This window comes from Silene latifolia, chromosome 1 (assembly GCF_048544455.1).
Source record: "Silene latifolia isolate original U9 population chromosome 1, ASM4854445v1, whole genome shotgun sequence".
NCBI lineage: Eukaryota > Viridiplantae > Streptophyta > Magnoliopsida > Caryophyllales > Caryophyllaceae > Silene > Silene latifolia.
Genome location: NC_133526.1, coordinates 89,193,535 through 89,215,827, shown reverse-complemented (window position 1 = coordinate 89,215,827; position 22,293 = coordinate 89,193,535). Strand labels below are relative to the sequence as shown.

Genomic DNA, 22,293 nt, shown 5'->3' with positions numbered 1-22,293 from the left:
CAACATTTTTTGGTTCTGAAGAATTTTCCTGCATACATTTCTACATTCTCTGATTCTGAAAAATTTTCCGGCATATATTTTGACTTAAATATTTTCTGACTCTGGAGATTTTTGTCTACATATATTATGGAATGCAAAGACTCTTTCATTTTATAAACTTTATTTGCACGTCATTCATCATGTTAACGCTTCAAGTATATGAATTCTCTTTCACAAAATTAGCATAAAAATTATATTTATTTAAAATGCTCTTTCAAATAAATGGCTAATTGAATAAAGTGCAAACTAATCTGATGGAACTTGCATTCACTACAGAGGCGTGTGTCCGTGGCTAAGCACGTACAACCGGGACAACCACTCTCCCGCGCTGCATTAGCATCCACACGAGCTTAGCTTCTCTGAACGAGTGGGCGAACTAGATCCCATAGCCAGCAGTCAAACAACGATGGCCAAACACACAGCATAAAAAGTGCATGCACAAATCAAAAGACCAACAGAAACGGTATGACGCAAAGTATATCTAAAAACGAAAAGTATTGCATTTAGACTTGATAAGTTCATCAGAAAAGCAAAATATGCCTGGTCCCCTGGACCAGACCAAAATATCCCAAACTATTTGTCAAGAACTACACACTACGCCACACAGGGCAAAATACTAACTAATAAGCAAAACAAAGTTTCATCTGCAGGAAATACTACTCCAGATCAATGTGCTCCACAGCCCCAGAAGCAACTGTCTGAGTAGCAAGAGCAGGGGAAGTCACCTCTTCCTCAGCATCTGGAGCACCAGCTGGGACAACATCTCCCCCTTCCAAACCAGACAGCAAGTCTAGATTCAGACCCTCAGGGAAGTCTGCAACAAGTTTCTCCTCTTCTGCTTCCAGATCCCAGGCCAGATGCTCCCCACTCTGAAACGCCTTTATACACTCGATTTTGGTTTCCAGAGCAGCATAGGCAAAGGCATTCATCAGAATGTTCCCAAGGTCAGCATTCTTCTCTTTCAGCATCTGCACCTTAGAAACCAAGGAAGCTTTATCATCCAGAACCTGTGAGAGACGAGTCTCAGCATCAGAAGCACGCTTCTTAGCATCAGCATTGTAATACTCCGTATTTATGAATCTTGGGGTACTCTATCGAGTAGGCCTTACTCTGTCGAGTAAGGGAGTTTTGCGAAATGAAATAGTTTCTGACCTGTTGGGTACTCGATCGAGTAACTACGATACTCGATCGAGTAGGGGGGTACTCGATCGAGTACCTGGGCTACTCGATCGAGTAGCCGGTTTACGGGGGTTGTTTTCTCGGGTTTTGTTAATTATGCGATTAAGTATATAATCTTTTCGTCATTCATTCTAATTACTTTTCTAAAACCTAAATCACTGTGAGAAGAGAAACAAACTACGTTCATCACCTTAATCGCATTCTTAACAAATCCCGGAGCTTGGAAGGTCGGATTTCACTTGTCTTTACACCGTTGTAATCCTTGCGTCGAGGGTAAGACCTTTATACCGTTTTTATTGTATTTCGTCAAAGTTAGTTAAACCCTAGTTTTGGAAATTGGGGGTTTTGTTGTGTTATGTGCATAGTAGTAATTATGTGCTTGTATAATTAGGAGGAGGATTCGTAGAGGAAGCTTTTTGACTTCAATTTGTGAGATCGTCGACAATTGTGCTTTCCGGGTAGGGTTTTCCTACTCGTATTACTTACATGTGGTGTGGTGTTGTCTTGTAATTAGTATAATTGGTTGATTCGAGACGATGTAGTGATTGTATTGTGATTGTTTGTCTGTGGTTCTCGAGATGCGTTCTCGGCTGAGTGGAGTCACTTGCGGGAGTGGCTTCACGCCCTAGTTTCGCCCTTCGTGGAACCCGCCACGGAAGGGGATGTGCACATTAATGGGACAGGGTTATCGTTCGGTATGATGAGCGGGGCTTAGGTGGGAACGGTTGCGGTCCCCCCCAGCGCGGCTGGTCCGGTGGACGATCGGAGACGGAGATGGAGTGGAGTGCTTGATCGTGTGTGATTGCTTGAGTTGTGTTAGTTCTTGTATTGTTAATTATACCTCTTGTGTAAATAGTATCGACCCGGTGAATGTTTTGAAAACTGCGGTGATCCATTCGGGGATGGTGAGCAGTTATTGAGCGGGTATGACATGAGTCTTTGGGATAATTTGGGATTGCCACGATCGGATGATAGAAGTCTTCCGCCGTAGTTTAGCGGTTTTTATATACATTTCGATTAGTTCGAAGAGCAGTAGTTTTGAGAACATGTATTAGTATTTGGTTTGGTTTTTGGATTGTAACCTTTCGCTAAAGTATTACTATTTAAATATCGTTTCATTATTGTTTATTTGATTATCATTGCCTCGGGTAACCGAGATGGTAACGTCCTTATACCTGAGTGGTCCTGGTAAGGTACTTGGAGTATGGGGGGGTGTTACAAAATGGTATCAGAGCGACGATCCTGAAACCTGTAACCAATGAACCCAATGAATATAGGGAGTCAATTAAAATGAACCCGGGGTAAAGGTTGTAGGAGCTAATGCAAAGGCTTGGGAGACGTCCTAAAGTCGCGACCTCGCCCTACAATTTTGAACCGGTCACATGGGAGGGGAATATCTGTTGCGTCATATGTGTTGTTTGTTCGCTGGTGTGTGGATGTGATGAGGTGTGTTGTAAATGTGGGATGTTTGAAGTAGAAGTTGAGAGTATGAATGAAATTGAAGAGATATATATATATATATATATATATATATATATATATATATATATAACTGTGTTGGAATGAGGAGCATGTTGAGTGATTACTATGTGGCATTAATAACATGATATAATTGTTTGTTAATCGCATGAGCAGTTGAGTAGCATAGTATGCATAATTAAGAAATGATATCGTGTTGATAAGTTGTATTACATGATAGAATATGTTATAACATGCGGGTAGCATATTCGAGTTAGCATGACTCGATCGAGTGGGACTGACTTGATCGGGTGGGTTTTTGACGTTTTTACGACCAGAATCGAGTTTTAGGGTACTCGATCGAGTAACTAGGGGTACTCGATCGAGTAGGGGGTCACTCGATCGAGTAGCCTCTCGGTCGAGTATGTTATAGAGGTCAGAAGGTCTGTTTGTGTTCTGGAGTCGAGGTACTCGATCGAGTATGGGAGGCACTCGATCGAGTAGCCTCTTACTCGATCGAGTAGGTTGGGACACTCGATCGAGTAGCACCTGGGTAGCCTGTTTTCGTGTTTTGAGGTTTAGTACATGTGTTTATGTCTACCCTTTCTTATATATAGCTTCAAAATGTCGCCTAAGAGAAACGCTTACGATGCGAGAGCTGAGTCCATGAACACGGATGATATTGTTAAGATGTTGGAGCACCAGGATGCTCTTACGGAGGCCTTAAAGAAAGTGAATAAGGATAAGGAGGTTGATCACTCTAAGATCAGCCTTTACATAACTAGGTTCAACCCAAAGGAGTACAAAGGGACCGGGGAACCAAACCTTCTTGACAACTGGCATCGTGAGATGGAGAATATACTAGACCTGGTTCATTGTCCTGATGAGATGAGGGTAGAGCAAGCTGCGTTCTACCTGAGAGAGGCAGCTCGTGAGTGGTGGGATAAGGTGAAAGTGAGTGCCAGAGAGATGTATGCTAACCAAGGCTTACCTGCTATACCTTGGGATGAGTTCCGTAGGGCTATGAGAAAAGAGTTTGTGCGAGCATGTGAGAATCAAGGCGAGGGAGGAGTTCGACAGTTCAAGATGACATCCGACATGTCGTGGCTGAGTACTATAAGCGATTTAATGAGAAGTCTAGGTATCCGAGGACATGGGATTGAGTGATGAGAATCGCGCCGAGGTTTGAGAGGGGTTGACCACTAGGATCATGGATAAGTCGTCTGTAGGAGTCCTTACCGATGTTAAGGACGCTTATGAGAGAGCCGGGAGGGCCGAGAGGTTAGTGGAAATGGCTCGGGAGAGGTCCGGTGTTGAGAAAAGAAAGGCCGAGAGTGAGGGTGGTGGCCAATCTAGTCACAAGAAAGGTAACCACAATCAAGCTAAGGGGTTTTCTATTTGGGTCGGGGTTTAGTCTTTGGGGCTTCCTTCGGGCGTGGCCGTGGGGGTAGCGAGAACAGTTGGGGTATGACTTGCTTTGGCGTGGCGGTGTCGGCCACAAGAGACATGAGTGCACGAGTGTACCCGGAGCTTTTCGGGGGACGGGTCGGGAAGTTATTCTCGGGGACCGGCACGAGTTATGCGAGCAACGGACCAAGTGGGTCATGGTCTAACCGGGGAGCCGAGCTATCGAGTGGAGGTAACCGCAACGGCGGTAATTCTTATCATAAACCAGCTACGAACAACAACAACAATCAGGGGTCGGGTGCTAAGCGGCCACATCACCAAGATCTTGTCCGGGGAGGTGGACGGAAGACCGATGGAAAGTGTTCATGATGGACAAGAAAGCGGTGAGGAGGATGCACATGTTATCACCGGTACCTTTCTTGTTAACGGTATTCATACCTTTGTTTTGTTTGATTCAGGGGCTTCCCAGTCGTTTGTATCGTCGAGTCATGTTAAAAAGTTGGGTTTGAGAGTTTGCGAGTCTGTAAGTGAGAAAGTTTTTATACCTTCGGGAGAGTCGGTATCTTGTGGAAGGTTGTTTAGGGATGTGTCTATGATAGTTGGGCAAGTCGACCCCGTAGACTTGCTAGAGTTTCCTCTTAACGGTTTTGAGATGATAGTTGGGATGGATTGGTTGGGAAAGTATAAAGCTAAGATAGACCGTCATCAAAAGAAAGCGTCTTTGAGAGGGCCTAAGGGTATTAGTGTGTCTTATCGTGGGTTTTTAGTCAAACCCAAAGTTAAGTTGATTGCAGCTATCACGTTGAAGTCCTATCTGAGGAAGGGATGTCCTTTGATTTTGTGCCATGTGAGAGATGACCGGATAGAGAGTCCGACGATTGACGAGATACCGGTGGTGGGAGAGTTTGCCGATGTTTTTCCTGACGAGATTCCGGGTTGCCACCGAAGAGGGGAGATAGATTTCACCGTTGAGTTGAAACCGGGGACGGGGCCAATCTCTAAGGCACCGTACCGGATGGGTCCTAAATAGATGGAGGAGCTCGGGGAAGCGAGTTAGATGATCGATAGAGAAGGGATACATTAGACCTAGTGTATCGCCGTGGGGAGCACCCGTTCTTTTCGTGAAGAAGAAAGATGGGAGTTTGAGGTTATGCATAGATTACGAGAGTGAACCGAGTGACGGTGAAGAACAAGTATCCTTTGCCAAGGATAGATGACTTGTTTGATCGGTTGAGTGGTGCATCAGTCTTTTCAAAGATTGATTTGAGGTCGGGTACCATCGGTGAAGATTAGAGGTGGACATACCAAAGACGACTTTCACGTCGAGGTATGGTCACTATGAGTATGTGGTGATGCCGTTTGGGTTATCTAATGCACCGGCCGTGTTTATGGATTTGATGAACAGAATCTTCAGACAGTTTTTGGACAAGTTCGTGGTGGTGTTCATCGATGACATCTTAGTCTACTCTAAGACTAAGGAAGAGCATGACGAGCATCTGAGGATCGTGTTGCAGACGTTGAGGGACCATGAGTTGTATGCTAAACTGTCCAAGTGTGAGTTCTGGTTGGAGAAAGTTGCTTTTCTGGGGCATGTGATCTCTAAGGAGGGAGTATTTGTGGATCCGGCAAAGATTGAGGCAGTGACAAAGTGGGAAGCACCAAAGAATGTCGCTGAGATTAGGAGTTTCTTGGGTTTAGCTGGATACTACAGACGGTTCGTGAAAGATTTCTCCAAGATAGCTAGACCTATGACAGCTTTGATGAGGAAAGAGAACAGTTCCGTTGGGATGAGAGTTGTGAGAAAGCGTTCAGGACATTAAGGAGCGTTTGACCACGGCTCCTATCTTAGCATTACTGAAGGGATCGAGAACTTTGAAGTTTATACGGATGCCTCAAAGAATGGGTTGGGATGTGTGTTGATGCAGAACGGTAAGGTGATTGCCTATGCTTCTAGGCAATTGAAGCCGTATGAGGAGAACTACCCTACACATGATCTGGAGTTGGGTGCGGTGGTGTTTGCTCTCAAGATTTGGAGACATTACCTTTATGGGGCGACCTTTAAGGTATTTTCTAATCACAAGAGTCTCAAGTACATCTTCACTCAAAAGGAGTTGAACATGAGACAGAGGAGGTGGATGGAGCTGATTGGCGATTATGACATGGATATTATCTACCATGAAGGGAAAGCCAATGTCGTTGCAGATGCTTTGAGTAGGAAGAGTGTACACTCCCTGTGTACAGCTCTATCTTTGATGAGGTTGAGAGATGAGGTGGAGAAGTTTGGGATACATATGATTCGAGAGAGGAGATCTTTGTGAGAGATTTGACAAAGTGCGGCTGATCTTTATGATGATATTCGAGGTAAACAAGCTTTAGATCCTAAGATGGTTGAGTGGAGAGTTGGAGTAGAGAAAGGGACAGTGTCCCGATTTTCTATTTCACGAGATGGTAGTTTGAGGTTTGATGGTAGGTGGTGTGTCCCTAATGATGAGGAGTGAAAAAGAGAATCATGACAGAGGCACATTGTACACCATATTCAGTACATCCAGGCGGAGACAAGCTATACAAGGATTTGAAGAACACGTTTTGGTGGCCTGGGATGAAGAAGGAAGCAGTGAGTTTGTGGCCCGTTGTTTGACATGCCGGAGAGTTAAAGGGGAACAACGACGACCACAAGGTAAGATTCGGTCTTTGGAGGTACCTGAGTGGAAGTGGGAATCCATTTCTATGGATTTTATCGTGGGTTTACCGAAGAGTCAACAAGGTAATAACATGATATGGGTGATAGTAGATCGACCGACCAAGTCACTCACTTTGTTCCAATGAAAGATACATGGACTAAAGCACAATTGGCTATGGCTTATCGAAAGAATGTGCTTAAGTTACATGGAGTCCCTAAGGACATAGTGTCCGACAGAGATGCGAGGTTTATATCACGGTTCGGGAAAGAGTTGCGGGAATCCTTGGGTACAACTTTGAAGATGAGCACGACTTTTCATCCTGCGAGGACGGTCGACCGAGAGAACAATCAAAACTCTTGAGGATATGTTGCGAGCTTGTGTGATGGACTTTGGTGGTAGCTGGGAACAGAGGTTGGATTTGATAGAGTTTTCTTACAACAACAGCTACCACACTAGCATTGGCATGGCACCGTTTGAGGCTTTGTACGGGAGGAGATGTAGGAGTCCGATCTGTTGGGACGACAGTGCTGAGGCCGTGGTTCTAGGACCAGAGATGGTACATGAGATGGTTGAACAGATTAAGATGATCAGGGAACGCATGAGAGCAGCTCAGGATCGACAAAAGAGTTATGCAGATCTACACCGCTGGGATATAGAGTTTCAGGTTGGGGATAAGGTTCTTCTGAAAGTGTCTCCTATGCGTGGTGTTATGAGATTTGGGAAGAAGGGCAAGCAGAGTTAGAAGTTCATCGGTCCTTATTAGATCTTAGAGCGAGTTGGAGAGGTTGTTTACCGTCTGGCTTTACCTGCTGCTTTAGAGAGAGTGCATAATGTGTTTCATGTATCGCAGCTGCGGAAGTATGTGAGTGACCCGTCACATGTGTTAGAGGCAGAGAGCATAGAACTAGATGAGTCTTTATCATATCTTGAGGTACCTAAGCAGATCCTTGACCGGAAGGTTAGGAAGACTAGGAGTGGTGATACAGTGTTGCTTAAGATCCTTTGGTCTAACCACGAGACAGAGGAAGCTACATGGGAAGCAGAGGAAGTCATGAGAAAACGCTACCCTTTCCTTTTTGATCAGGTATGTTTGGTTACGAGGACGTAACCTTGTTTCTTTTAGGGGGGTAGGAGATGATCGCAAAGAGTTTTTTTTAAGAGTTTTATACCATTTTTACGTTGTGTCGGTATAGTTGTTGTCGTTGAGTCGGGTTGAGTTTGAGTTAGTAAGTTTTTATATTGAGTTTGCTTCGGCTGTTGAGTCGGGAGTGTGGTAGTGTGAGTCTTTGTTTTGTGTTGGTTTGAACTTCGGGGACGAAGTTTTTTTTAAGGAGGGAAGACTGTAATACTCCGTATTTATGAGTCTTGGGGTACTCTATCGAGTAGGCCTTACTCTGTCGAGTAAGGGAGTTTTGCGAAATGAAATAGTTTCTGACCTGTTGGGTACTCGATCGAGTAACTACGATACTCGATCGAGTAGGGGGGTACTCGATCGAGTACCTGGGCTACTCGATCGAGTAGCGGTTCTGGGGTTGTTTTCTCGGGTTTTGTTAATTATGCGATTAAGTATATAATCTTTTCGTCATTCATTCTATTTACTTTTCTAAAACCTAAATCACTGTGAGAAGAGAAACAAACTACGTTCATCACCTTAATCGCATTCTTAACAAATCCCGGAGCTTGGAAGGTCGGATTTCACTTGTCTTTACACCGTTGTAATCCTTGCGTCGAGGGTAAGACCTTTATACCGTTTTTATTGTATTTCGTCAAAGTTAGTTAAACCCTAGTTTTGGGAATTGGGGGTTTTGTTGTGTTATGTGCATAGTAGTAATTATGTGCTTGTATAATTAGGAGGAGGATTCGTAGAGGAAGCTTTTTGACTTGGTTTGTGAGATCGTCGACAATTGTGCTTTCCAGGTAGGGTTTTCCTACTCGTATTACTTACATGTGGTGTGGTGTTGTGCTGTAATTAGTATAATTGGTTGATTCAGACGATGTAGTGATTGTATTGTGATTGTTTGTCTGTGGTTCTCGAGATGCGTTCTCGGCTGAGTGGAGTCACTTGCGGGAGTGGCTTCACGCCCTAGTTTCGCCCTTCGTGGAACCCGCCACGGAAGGGGATGTGCACATTAATGGGACAGGGTTATCGCTCGGTATGATGAGCGGGGCTTAGGTGGGAACGGTTGCGGTCCACCACTTTGGCGTGTGGCGGGTCCGGTGGACGGTCGGAGACGGAGATGGAGTGGAGTGCTTGATCGTGTGTGATTGCTTGAGTTGTGTTAGTTCTTGTATTGTTAATTATACCTCTTGTGTAAATAATCGACCCGGTGAATGTTTTGAAAACTGCGGTGATCCATTCGGGGATGGTGAGCAGATATTGAGCAGGTATGACATGAGTCTTCGGGATATTTGGGATTGCCACGATCGGATGATAGAAGTCTTCCATTTGTAGTTTTAGCGTTTTTATATACATTTCGATTAGTTCATGAGATGTACCGTTTTGAGAACATGTATTAGTATTTGGTTTGGTTTTTGGATTGTAACCTTTCGCTAAAGTATTACTATTTAAATATCGTTTCATTATTGTTTATTTGATTATCATTGCCTCGGGTAACCGAGATGGTAACGTCCTTATACCTGAGTGGTCCTGGTAAGGCACTTGGAGTATGGGGGGGGGGGTGTTACAAGCATCACATCTCTCGGCATCAGAAGCACGACCCTCGGTACCAGAAATACGTCCTTCGGCATCAGAAAGGCTACTTTGCAGTTTCTGCTTCTGAGCAGCTTCCTCCAACAGTAGACTCTGGGCTGCGTCTAACTCAGCCTGGATTTTAAGCTTGCTTTCCTTAGGCGCCTTCGCCTGCTTCAGAAGCTCCGCCTTTTCAGTTTCCAAGGAAGAAATCTTCTCCCGCAGGAACAGAGCCATCTGGAAGGACTGCCAACCACAAGCAAGGAAGTTCAAAAAAAAATTGGTATATATTCACCTCGAAGGTATGCTCCGCAGCACGGTCCACCAGATCAACCAAAGCCCTTCTCTCCAGTGCAGACCTAGGAGCAGGAAACAGCATCCGACCCATCAGACTCAGATCACGAGCAGATCTCGCCCTGCCAAAGTCCCATGAAAACCTGAATGCTATATTAGGAGGACCTCCAGCAGCAGGAGTGGAACCGGGAACAGGGACGGATTCAGCAGCAGGAGTGGAATCGTGAACAGGAATGGGCTCAGAAGTAGGAGGATCCCCAGAAGCAAAGCCGCGAGAATGAGCGTGCCCTGGAATAGGAGGCTTCATAGCAAGAGGAGTAACCTCAATGGGAATTTGTTCTTTGGCATGACCAGCAGCAGACCTCCTTTTCGCACGGGTACCAGCACCAGAGGCAGGAGCAGCTTTCCTCTTCTCGGCAGGTTTAGACGCACTTTCAGCACGTTTCTTCTCTCTCAGAGCCAGAACATCCGCAAGTGAAGCCTTGGGTTTTGCAGAGCCTGGGGGGAGAGAAGCGTGATCAGAAGCAGAAAACCACGATATCACCAGAAGCAGAAAACATTGTGGAAAATGGGATAACGTACCAGTCGTTATCGATTCAGCTTCCTCTTCTGGTTCCACCTCTTCGTTCTCCTCCTTTTAAGCAGGGGAAGAATCCTGGACCAGGTTAGGAAAGCTCCTGTGTTCAGGCGGAGGACCGAAGAGCTTGGTGATGGATGCAACTTCGTCGAGGGATGGGGTTAAATGACGCAAACCTGCACGAAAAACCAAGTAAGGAAGTACAAGCATCAAAAGGGAAAGATAAAAAAAAACTAGGGCATGCACCCTGGGCTGATCGCCAGGTGCTGGCAATGTAGTCGGTAGGAGGAGGAAGTGTGCTAACTTTGACAAAAATAAAACGGGTGAACCACTTGATATCATCGGGTTTCACCGGGAAAATAATGCAATTTTTCTCACCATCCCGGACTCGGATGGTCACTTGACCTCGACTAAGCGATCTAACGGATAACAAGTGAGCAAGATCCGAAAGACTGATGTCATAGCCAAAGCGGCTATTCATGGCGCAAATCGCAAGCAGAATCCGCCAAGTGTAAGGAGCAACTTGACAGATGGCCAAGCGATTGAGGTTCAAGAACTCTTGAATTAAAGGCGGAAATGGAAATCTCAGACCCAGACGGAATGCATATTCGTACAAACATATCCACCCCGTCCGCACAAAGTCGGCTTTTGGCCGGGGATTGGGATATGAAACTCCACCTGATCGGAAAACCCAAACGTCTCCTTAATATGGGCAAGGTCATCCGCGGTGAACTCCGAGTCACACGAGTGCTTGGCGGATAGAATACCGCCAAAAGGGAAAAGGTCAGGCGACATTCGGAGATCCGAGGTAGAGGAAGGAGGTGCAGTTTCTTGTGACATAATGAAGCAAAGAGAAGAAGGTGAAAAAGAAGAATGAAGGAGGAGGAAGACGATGTACCTGTTGCGGCCGCCGGGGATAGAAAGTTTGATTGATGGATGAGAAGTTGGAAGGGATTGAGATAGAGAAAGTGAAAGTTTGAAGGAGGTGCGGTTTCTTGTGACATAATGAAGCAAAGAGAAGAAAGTGAAAAAGAAGAATGAAGGAGGAGGAAGGCGATGTACCTGTTGCGGCCGCCGGGGATAGAAAGTTTGATTGATGGATGAGAAGTTGGAAGGGATTGAGATAGAGAAAAGGAAATTGGGGGAACCAAGGAGTTGAAATAGGGAAGAGTGATTATGGGGAGTTGGGATGCTAGGTGGCGACAGGAAGTCTTAATTAGAAGGAGTTTCAAAGTCAGTATAACTGTCAAATCCCGTCAGTTTGAAGCATCTCGGAGCAGAAATTTCCGCCTAAAATATTTTGAGACGGAAATTTGGGGGCAATTGTTAGGGATAAAAATCACACTTTTTATTACTTATGACATGGCAGGCCTTCATTGGTGGAAAGTAATTAAAAGGAATCGACGACGTGGCAGATTGAGAGCCATATGATCAAGATGATAAATAAACACATGTGGGATATTTCTTTGGCAAAACCCACGTGAAAAGGTCAAGTAACCACCTCCTATTCTTATGGGGTTGACCATAAATCTAGGAGCAGAAGCAGGAAAGTCGTTTTTGGACTCAAGACCTAGCCCCCACAACTTTATAACATGGATCAGAAACAAAGGAAAAGGGGCATCATTCAATACTCGAGCACACTGTCACTCGACATCCCGTCTCCGCTTAGCAATATTTCACTAGCAAATTAATCATTGTATTTCCTTACTTGCATAATATCCTCTCGATTATAGTGCCAAATTGGTGGGTTTCCGACTCCCCTCGCGGTGGTTCCCACATCGGGTTTTCCGCGTCACCAAAATTCCGCGAGTTTATCCTTTGTTTCGTTGTTCATTAAATTCATTACACACATATCGTATTAGGCCGTAGATTAATCACTATCACTCACTAATTAAATTAATAGTCGGTAAATTTTTACCAAAACATAGTTCAAACCAGGATTAACGTCAAACAAAAATTTGTAACCATGATTGAGCAATTCAATATTACAACATGATATACAACATGATATAGTACAATGGAGAACATCTAACAATCTAACATGACCATAAGAGTTGTTTTCGTACATACACCAGCACATCTGAACTGTACCATTAACAGTTCCTAGTTTTCGTGCTGGCCGTATTATCCAGTGACAGGAAAGTTACAGCTCTAGATATGTACTCAAATCAAAGGGGTGTCAATTGACCTGCATTAGTCAAAGATTTCCAGGATGACTCTAGCCGCAAAAGGTGCAGTTTCTCGACAAATGGTTCCAATACAGCTGCCTCTTCCTCTGGCGCAAATGCCATGCATATACTAAGCTCTTGGACTGCCTTTCCATATTCCCTGGCGAGTCAAGTTAGTTAATAACGGTTCTGTGACAACTCACGTGTTAAGCCAGCTAAATTTGTCATTTAATTAACAGGGTTAATGGGTTGGTCTCACATCATTCACATGTAAAGACCGTTTCATACAAGTTACTGAAATCTTGAGATTCGGCAAAAGTTTAAGCAAATACCTATTATAGTAAAGCATCATGCCATGGTCTCTCCTTAATGACCAATTGTGCGGCTGCAGTATTAAGAGCCTTTCTGAAGCCATAATTGCCAGCCTATAGATCGAATGATAAGAGGTTAGGAACAGGCTAAAATCATTGGACGTGCTATACAGAAATTAATGGAGCACAAATCCAATTCAAGCAAATTGACGCATGATCAGGGACCTTATTTAATTACATTACTACGACATTATATCACATAAAGGAGATAAAAATGGTCAGAAGTGGGCTACCTAACCTATAGGGATATTAGGGAAAGAACTTCATAAAGATCGAACAGAAAGTGAAATATGTTACGGAGCAAAAATGATCACATGGAAGTCAAATCAACCATAAAGAGAGCATGGAGACGAAACATGCCCTAGAGGCACTCGACACGATGGAAAACCAAGCAATGAATGAAAGTGATTGATGGTGTAAATTCTACAAGTTGAATTGTGGGTGTGAATGTTTCAGAATAATAAGCAGCTACATAGAGCTAATGTACTCACATAAGAGTATTATATGATTTCCGTAATAAAGATTGTATAGAACCTCAAATCATGCGGCCTCAACAAAGGACGATTTGACCCATCTATATTCTCAAGCTTTTTACTAGCATCATGAACATCTCTCAGCGCTGAGGTTAACATTAACCCACGACTGGATCTTGAAGCACGTTTCCAATGAAGCCTCTGCAGGAACAAATTTCAATCTTCAGCTAAATTTTGCCCTAATATATCCAGTTATTAACCATAAGGAAGAGGGAAGGGATTGGAGCACAGGGTTTGCCTATTGCGAGAGCTGAGATGACAGAATTATAGAGTTAAAATTGTAGCTTACAATAAGATTTGCTAGAGCAATGCCAATAATATCTCGATTAGTAGTCATATCAAGACTCAGAAGAGAGTTGCTATCCAGATCTGAGGCCATCGATCTTGGATCCTCGACACACCTCCCATTAACAATGGCAAACAGACTATGCCCAGATGTTACCTTAAAAAGTTCCTGTACGAATAACAAATTTGACCAATTAGTAAGCAAAGAACTCGGAAAGGCTCCCCGATCCTCTACAGTCAGTAAAACAGTAAACAATATGTAAGATCAAAGCACCTCAGGATTCTCTGTTTGAGGCCATATCAAGAAGTCCTCTCCCACCCGAGATCCCACCATGACCAAACCAAGTCTTCGGCAAACTTCTATATATATAATGCTCAACAGTATAGCTGTTTACAAGGTAACAAGAAATCAGATATACCTTTGAGCTTAAATTGAGATAGGAAAAGGAAGAAAGATGAGAGAGATGGAATATTGATAGAGCACTTACCACTGCCAACTCCGGAATTCAAAACCCCGTGCAAGTAGGAACATTTTGGCTCTACAGCTATAGACACCCTTTTAAAGCCTCTCTCTTGAAAAAGAACTACGTTCACAGCCTCTATGACTTCAACCAAATGGCAACCTATGTCTCGTGGAACTAACTCAGCTTCAACTTCTTTGGCAATAACATCCAGTTCATCAAGCCACTCTGACATTCTCTTTCCTGAAAGAGGCATAAGCTCCAAAGGATCACCCTCATAAACACGGGTTGGTGCCGTAACATCTTTTCTCTCATTTTGACGTGAGCGAACATCCATCTCTCTCTTGAAAGCCATAGAAGCTTCATCTTCAGCAGCAATATAAAGAAGAGTCTGTACAATTGAGGAGAGGATACTACATCAGATCAGTTCATGTCTGAAGTGGTCAGAACTGAAAATGGAGTGCATACATCTTTGAGAGTACGAAGGCCAGACAATGAGATTGTTAATTAAATTACACACTAGACTTTTTTCTTTTTTTACCAAGGGTTGGATTTTTATTTATCCAATAAATCAATCTTCGCCAAGGCTATAACACCTTGCGGAAAGTTATTATAATATACACATTTCATCCTATTTTCAATGACACAGTAGAGCAATTTATATTCCAAAAATAGACTGCATAAGCTGATAATCGGATAACGTATGATTATATGAGCTAAACTAGCTAACAAAGAAACACAAAAGGAACACTATAATCCAACTCTGCCACTGATTACGTAGATCTCATTGGAAAATTACTCTGAAAATAAAATCTTTCAGCTTCTCACCTCAAGAGATGAGCAGGGAGTGAGCCAACATACTCATCAGTATTACCTTGGCAAGGGAGATGTCTTTGTCCTTCGACTGAAAAGAGATCTCCTCAGTGAACTTCTCCCTTGCAGCCTTGAGAACCTGGACATCACAACTGCAATTAACCCTTGCACTCAAAGAGCTCAGAAGGTAGACATGCTACCACTAGAAATGCATGTTCACCATACATGCCGAGTTTTCTGAAATATAAGCGGTCACCCAAACCATAAAAGAGAGAGAAGTCAGACTCGGTCATAGAAGAAAGAAAACATTGTAGGAAAAATAAAAACAGATGATTCACCCAGGATCTTGGCTCCGATATATAAAGCTGATTCGAAAAAGACAAGACGCTGACAAAGATCACGATCAGATAGTAGATGGTAGATGACTATATAAAATTAATGCAGTTGAGTCCATGACTATATAAAATTAATGCAGTTGAGTCCATGACAAGGTTAAGTATTCAGATGGTAGACATGCTACCACTAGAAATGCAAGTTCACCATAAATGCCGAATTTTCTGAAATATAAACGGTCACACAAACCATAAGAGAAAGAGAGAATTCAGACTCGGTCATATAAGTGAAAAAAAAAAACATTGTAAGAAAAATTAAAACAAATGATTCACCCAGGATCTTGGCTTCGACAATAAAGCTGGTTTTTAAAAGATAAGACACTGACACGGATCACGACCAGATAAGTATTCATTTTAATATATGCAACATGGTAATGTTAGAGAGTCCATGACTATATAAATCAATGCAATGGGAGTATATGTGTCAATCAATTGGTTAATTTGCTAGGTTTTGAAAAAGATTTTTCACGTGTCTTAGGAAGCATTCGCTTCGTTTCATTATTGCTCTAACGAGGAAGTAAGTTTTTTTTTTGTAATGCAGAAAGTTAAAAAAAAATGATCCGGCAGCAGAACAAATACACACTTGTAATATGACTATAACGAAGTTAAAGTTGGATTGGGTAAAAACTGTAAAGTCCAACTGCAATAAAAGAGATACATACGTCCTGATAAAAGTTAGGGCCAAAAGAATCCATGGTCGCTTGACCACTAAAAAGTGGAGAAGCTGAAGCAGCTGCAATGGAAGAAAAGTAAGCAATTCTAGACGTCATCTTCCTTTGGTGCCCGAAAGTTGCCACCATCATGGGTTTCAAGAAGGATTTCGTCAATCCATTTACAGTGGAAAGATTTCCGGCCTTATCGTCAGAGCACCTAATTGATCATAATTTTTAAGGTCTTAAAACAACGAGTATCCTAGAGCAAGTACGCTGCATACTTATATGTATCAACTTGAGAAACTGCTAAGTCAGCAGCGACAAAGATGAAATACCAATAAACTAGAACTATCCTACAACTTATAGAATGGGATTTAAACTCCCCTATTCCCTGTCTATTCTTCTGTTTGAGCAACCATTCGTCGCTAAAGTGAATCATAAGCTTCGTGTTAGACAGAATTCAATACAGGCAAAATCTACCAGAATATATAAATAAAACCCACAAGAAATTTTCATTTTTGTATAGGTTTTCAACATCTCATCGCGTTAGTGTCAAGTGAGCTGCAAGGACAATTATAGATTAATCGACCCAAGATCGTTCGAAAACCCAACGTGATAAAAAATGAATACCCGTATATTTCAATGATACTTTGGGACTCCCAACTCAAAAGGGTGTAAATTATCTATCATCTGACCACCTTAATTTTTCAGTCCAAGATTCGCTACTGCCTAGAGTAATCAAGTGCCCTGTCTCACCCTCTTCCGAAAATAAACTACCTACTTTTATTTATTTATCAATATTAAAAATCTCTGGTTTTTGTGTAAACTTTGTCTCATTTCGCTCTATTAGTGTTATAAAAAGTAGATGATCCACTAAAAGGCTCAACCATCGTTTTTTTAAAGATTATCCAAGATTAGCAATAACTAAACATTAAAAAGAGCAACAGCAAAAATAAAGTAATTTTTAATTATAATAAGAGAGTGGAACCATTGAAATGACTCCGTCCCTCTCAATTATTTGTTTTAATTTAATTAACGTACTACCAACAAAGAATATAAAAGATAAATAAATGACGGAAACAAAAGGAGTAAGAAGAATATTGGGGTGATCACCTATGAAATGCCGGCGTAAAGAAAGTTGAAGAAGAGCTAACCAAACCGATTTTGCTCCAATTTAGTGGACTTAACATCGCCATATTCCCACTAATCATCGTCATTTAATTTCTTGAAACTATTTATAGTAACAAAAAATAATGTTTTAGTAGCAAAAAAAAATGGTGGAAAATCGGTTGAAAAATCGACGAATTTATCTAATTTACAGTTTCGTGAAAAATACTGGTGTCATTACAAGAATGAGCAACTTGAATTGAAGTAAAATCGGCTGATTTAACAGCAGTAATTAAAGATAATGATGATGATGATGATGATGATGATGATGAAGGGAGGTTTAATTCCATTATAGAGAGGATTAATTAATGATTAAGATGATGATTAAGGAGAAAATCATTAGAGAGGGAAAAGATTAGGGAGATAGCTTGAGGAAAAAGAGAAATGAATTGAATGAATGAAGATTGAAGAGTGTGTTGTGTTTATAAGTAGAATTTGGTGTCACTGAAATGAGTTTGGCTGATTACTTTTAGGTACTTAGTTGTACAACTGTACGATGTGGGAGGGGGAGAGAGCTAACAAGGGTGTCATACTAATTTGAAATTCAATTATATTTTTGTTTTTGTATTTATTACAAAGATAAATAAATGTGAGATCTAGATTGATTCTAAGTTTTTAATTTCTTTGAGTTAAATCTTTGAGTCTTCATTTTATGAAATACACTCTTGATATGATCATTACATATTACTAAAAGAAAGCCTCGAAATAGTTGACGTGACGCAAAGAATTTTCAGAAAACTTCATTTGGATCTCTCCCATTAATTGGACAAATATGTCCACACGCTTATAAATTTTAATTACCTAAATGTAAATAAAGGGGTAAAACCGTCAATACCTCTCAATCCCTGCACCTTTTAAGTCGATCCAGTTATTCTTGCTGGATTGGAGGGGGAGAAGGCATGAGTAAAATCATTGCCGAAGACGGTGGGGAAGGGAGGGAGGTGGGGTGTGCTATAGAGGTTGATGGAGGGAGGGCAAAGTGGGTGGATGAGGTTGGTGTTGTTGGAGGGGAGCTCCTGGGAGAGATGAACAAAACCAAAAATGAGAAAAATAGAAGTAGAGAGTAGAAGAGGCTGACGAGGGAGGGAGGCAGAGAGGGTACTGGCAGCGAGGGGTTGGGAGATGGTATGTGTAATACTACAGTTTTCTAAGTCTGTTAATCGGCCGAATATGGCTTACTCGGCCGAGTAAGTGCGTCGTGTATTTCTGCCCAGGCTACTGTCCGGAATACTCGGCCTACTCCACCGAGTAGGGGATACTCGGTCGAGTATACTCTATACTCGACCGAGTATCCGGTCTGACGATGTTTATTTCCGCGGTTTGATTTAGAGAGGATTAGAGTTATATAAACGAGATTTACAATTTCTTAATCATTTTTACCAAAACCTAAACTTTCAACGTAACTCTAACCATCTCAAAATCTCTCTCAAGTTCGTGGCTCTTTCGTGAGTCTTGTTCATCCTTCCTTCGCGTCGATTGTGTCGGTAATGTTGGAGCTTGTGTCCTCCACAAATTAGTGTGATAACATTTGTAAATCTCTTACAGGTTCACAAGGGTATACTTCGTATATTTAATCAGTTGATTAACGTTTACCTAATAACGGTTGGTTTGCTAGAAAGTTTGACGTTATTATCATACAGATGGCGGTGATCAACTGGTCCCTAAAGGTCACACCTATAGGATGTGTTTGAGAAATGTGGTTATAGAAATATAATCACATTGATGCCCAAAATGACTAAAAAGTTAGTCAATGTGTTGATGAGATAATTATTTAATGAAAATTAAATAATATTAGTTGAGATTTAATTAATTGTCAATTCGTAAATTAAATATAATAAGTTATATTTAATTAAATATATATAATGTTAGCTTGGACGAATTAATCTGTTAATTCGTAATTAAATATAATCAGTTATATTTAATATCAACAAGATGAATGTGTCATAGTGGTAATAGTGAGGGTACACAAACCAAGAGGTCTTGGGTTCGATCCTCATTAGATGACAATTCAACACATATTATATATTTTTGGAAAGACCAAAAATAAGGAGGATATACTCCTTATTTCGGTCAGTTTGGCCGAAAATTAGGAAAGATTTTTCTTTCCTAATTGACTCCAAATTTCGGTGAGTATAAGAAAGAAAGGGAGAGAATTATTTCTACCCTAATTCTTTTTCTTGACCTAGCCTCTCTCTTTCATCAGAAAAAAACACAAAACAACTAAATTTTACAGAAAATTTTAGATCGATTCTAGCACAATCAATAGGGCATATCTCATATCGTCTTGGGTGCAACTAATAGGCGAATATCAATTTTGATATTGTTCTTAGGCCAATTTTGCTAGGACCGAAGGTTAATTCTAAATCCTTTATACTTTGTTTATGTATTTTGTTTATGACCATTGATCATCATTGTTAAATTCGTTATAATCCTTCTAGTTTAAGGGAAAGTATACAAATTATTTCCCACAGGTAAGCCTCTAGTTCTATGAGTTTTATCAATTTGTCTTTTAGAGTTTGCCCTAGTTTGTGATTTTGGGGGAAAGAGGATTTTGACATTATTGTAATGGGAATTGTATGATTATTGTTAGGTGGAGACTTCGTAGAGGAGCCGTTTTAGCTTGCTTGTTTGTCTCGTGTCAGATTTGTGCTAAGGAAGGGTTTCCCTACTCGGTTTACTGTTTAATTGATTTAAGATATGTGTTGTAATTGATTGTACGATTGATATTGTGATTGATTGATGTTGGTGGATTGGAGTATGGCGTTGGTGTTGAGATGGTTGGTGATGTTCGTGAGGTGCGTCCTCAGCTGAGTAGAGTCACTTGCGGGAGTGGCTTCACGCCCTTGATTCGCCCTCTGTGTAACCCGCCACAGAAGGGGATGTGCACATTAATGAATAGGGGTATCGCTCGTTGATGAGCGGGGGCTTAGGGTGGGCAAGGCTGCGGTCCCCCACTGGCAGGGCTACACACTTTAGTGTGTAGTCAATTACAAGATGTGATTGGGAGTTGGAGGTGGATTGTGTAACAGTTGTTTATCTTTATCGTACTTGTCTTATTTTGATTATGTAGTGAACTTACCCCGTTGTTGTTTTGTAAAATCTGTGGTGATCCATTCAGGGATGGTGAGAAGATTGTGACAGGTGATGATGGTCTTTAGCTTTGGGGACGAGATGGGGAGTCATCACTTCGAGTCTAGCTTCCATTGTCATGCGATTACTGTTTTAGCTTCAGTTGTTTGATTACTAGTGAACATTTATTTTGTATTTGGTTTTGGAACATGTAATCGTTAGCTCTTTATACTTTAAATAATGTTTTGGAATGGTTACTTTTAATATACTACCCTCGAAAAACCGAGATGATAACAGTCCCTCATGCTAGGGTGGTCCTGGTAAGGCACCTTGGTATGTGAGGTTGTTACAGTATGGGTGGGAAGTAGGGAGGTTGATGCTAATTGTGATTTGGGAAAGAGACTGAAAGTTATTATTGACGAGGGCGTTGTAATACCTACGGCGGAGGTTGAGCGTTCTCAACACCGTCAGGCCAAATAAGTCTCCTAAGCCTTAACTGTTGGGGATTGGGCAACCCTGATACAGTTAGAGTCTTTTACACGTTGGTGCGAAGGGAAGCTCCGGCCATGATTTTTTTATGCGAAACAAAACTTTGTGGTCATGATATGAGGAGAGTTAGGGAAAATTTGGATGGGTATGATGAGATTGAAGTAGATAGTATAGAGAGATCGGGGGGGTTTTGTTTTTATGTGGAAGAAGGAGATCGATTGTATGTTTATGTCGGCTTCCATTTACCATATGGAGCTTATCGTCCATGAGAAGGACAAGGAGTGGAGAGTTACGGGATTTATGGATGGCCGGCGGTTTCATATTGTCATCTTTCTTGGGAGCTGCTTCGACTTCTTAATAGGCAGCCGTCTCTACCGTGGATGTGCATTGGGGACTTCAATTAGGTTCTGTACCCGACCGAAATGCGGGGAGGCAGTCATGCTCAATGACGAATGAAAATTTGTCATGCCGCTATTGATGATTGTGGGTTAAAATACGTCGCATGGGAGGGTTACAAATTCACATTTGATAATGGGCAAGCGGGAGATGCTAATAGACAAAGCATGACTGATCGCGCTTTGTGCACATAATTTTTTGATAGAGTTGTTCCCGTATGCTAAACTGATCCATCTTAACTAAGAATGGTCTGACCATGCCCGCTTCAGCTTGTATTTGATAGAAGAGAGATAGGAGGGCATACGAGAAGTTGGCACGGATCCTGGTGGTCATTTTACCCAAGATTAATGCCGTTCTTGGTTAGAAAACAGTAGATGCCAATTTTATTCGTCTTAACGGTAAGCGTAACAATACTTGGCTTATTGACACGGGTGCTTCGATCCATGTTTGCGTTGATTTAAATTTATTTGAACGTTAGGAGACCGTCAAACCTTTGGAAGTTAGATTACCCAATGGCACGCGGTTGAAGGCCACTCATGTGGGAGATGTGCGAATTAACGATTCGCTTGTATTGCATAACGTGTTATTTGTGCCCAATTACGCATGTAATTTACTCTCTGTTTCCTAACTTTTATCGTCTCGACATTTGAATATACAATTCACGGCTTCTAATTGTGTTATACAAGACCTTATCTTGAAGACGAGGATTGGTGTGGATGAACTTGGAGACGAACATTATCACTTGTCGATAGATAAATTAAAACGTGTTAATGTGGTTAAAGGCAATGGAGAATTATTTGAGCTTTGGCACAAGCTTTTTGGACATTCCTCTTTACAAGTGATGGAATTGTCACCTCAAGTCGCCCGTATTAAGAGTAATTTATCTATTAAGTCGTGTGATCTTTGTTTTTGAGCCAAACAAACACGTTCTATTTTACCGTTAAGCAATAATAAAGCTACATCCTTATTTAATTTAATTTATTGTGATGTTTGGGGGAATAATCCGCCAAATCGTGCTTGCGGTTCTCGTTATTTTTTTCGATAGCTGATGATTTTTCCCAGTGTGAGTGGGTTTATTTATTAAAAACGAAAGATAGAGTTTGTTGACACATGAAGGAATTTTTTGCTTTGGTTAAAAAACAATTTAATCGTGATATAAAAATATTATGAAG

General features: G+C 41.7%; 1 protein-coding gene across 9 annotated transcripts; it reads right to left on the bottom strand.

Moving 5' to 3' along the window:
- Positions 1 to 12,264: 12,264 nt before the first annotated feature.
- Positions 12,265 to 17,821, bottom strand: LOC141607629 (uncharacterized). 9 transcript variants are annotated; one of them, XM_074426983.1, is made up of 9 exons: positions 17,114 to 17,821; positions 16,010 to 16,217; positions 15,017 to 15,192; positions 14,170 to 14,533; positions 13,956 to 14,068; positions 13,686 to 13,850; positions 13,398 to 13,537; positions 12,825 to 12,917; positions 12,265 to 12,652 (listed from the first exon to the last, which is right to left on the bottom strand). In XM_074426983.1, exons 4-9 carry the CDS (start codon positions 14,495 to 14,497, stop codon positions 12,493 to 12,495), a joined length of 999 nt encoding a protein of 332 aa, XP_074283084.1. In that variant the 5' UTR covers positions 14,498 to 14,533; positions 15,017 to 15,192; positions 16,010 to 16,217; positions 17,114 to 17,821; the 3' UTR covers positions 12,265 to 12,492. The 9 variants fall into 9 exon arrangements, with proteins under 9 accessions (XP_074283084.1, XP_074283080.1, XP_074283091.1 ...); XM_074426979.1 differs by having other exon boundaries at positions 15,017 to 15,094; positions 17,114 to 17,819; XM_074426990.1 differs by having other exon boundaries at positions 14,971 to 15,094; positions 17,114 to 17,607.
- Between the last annotated feature and the right edge of the window lie 4,472 nt (positions 17,822 to 22,293).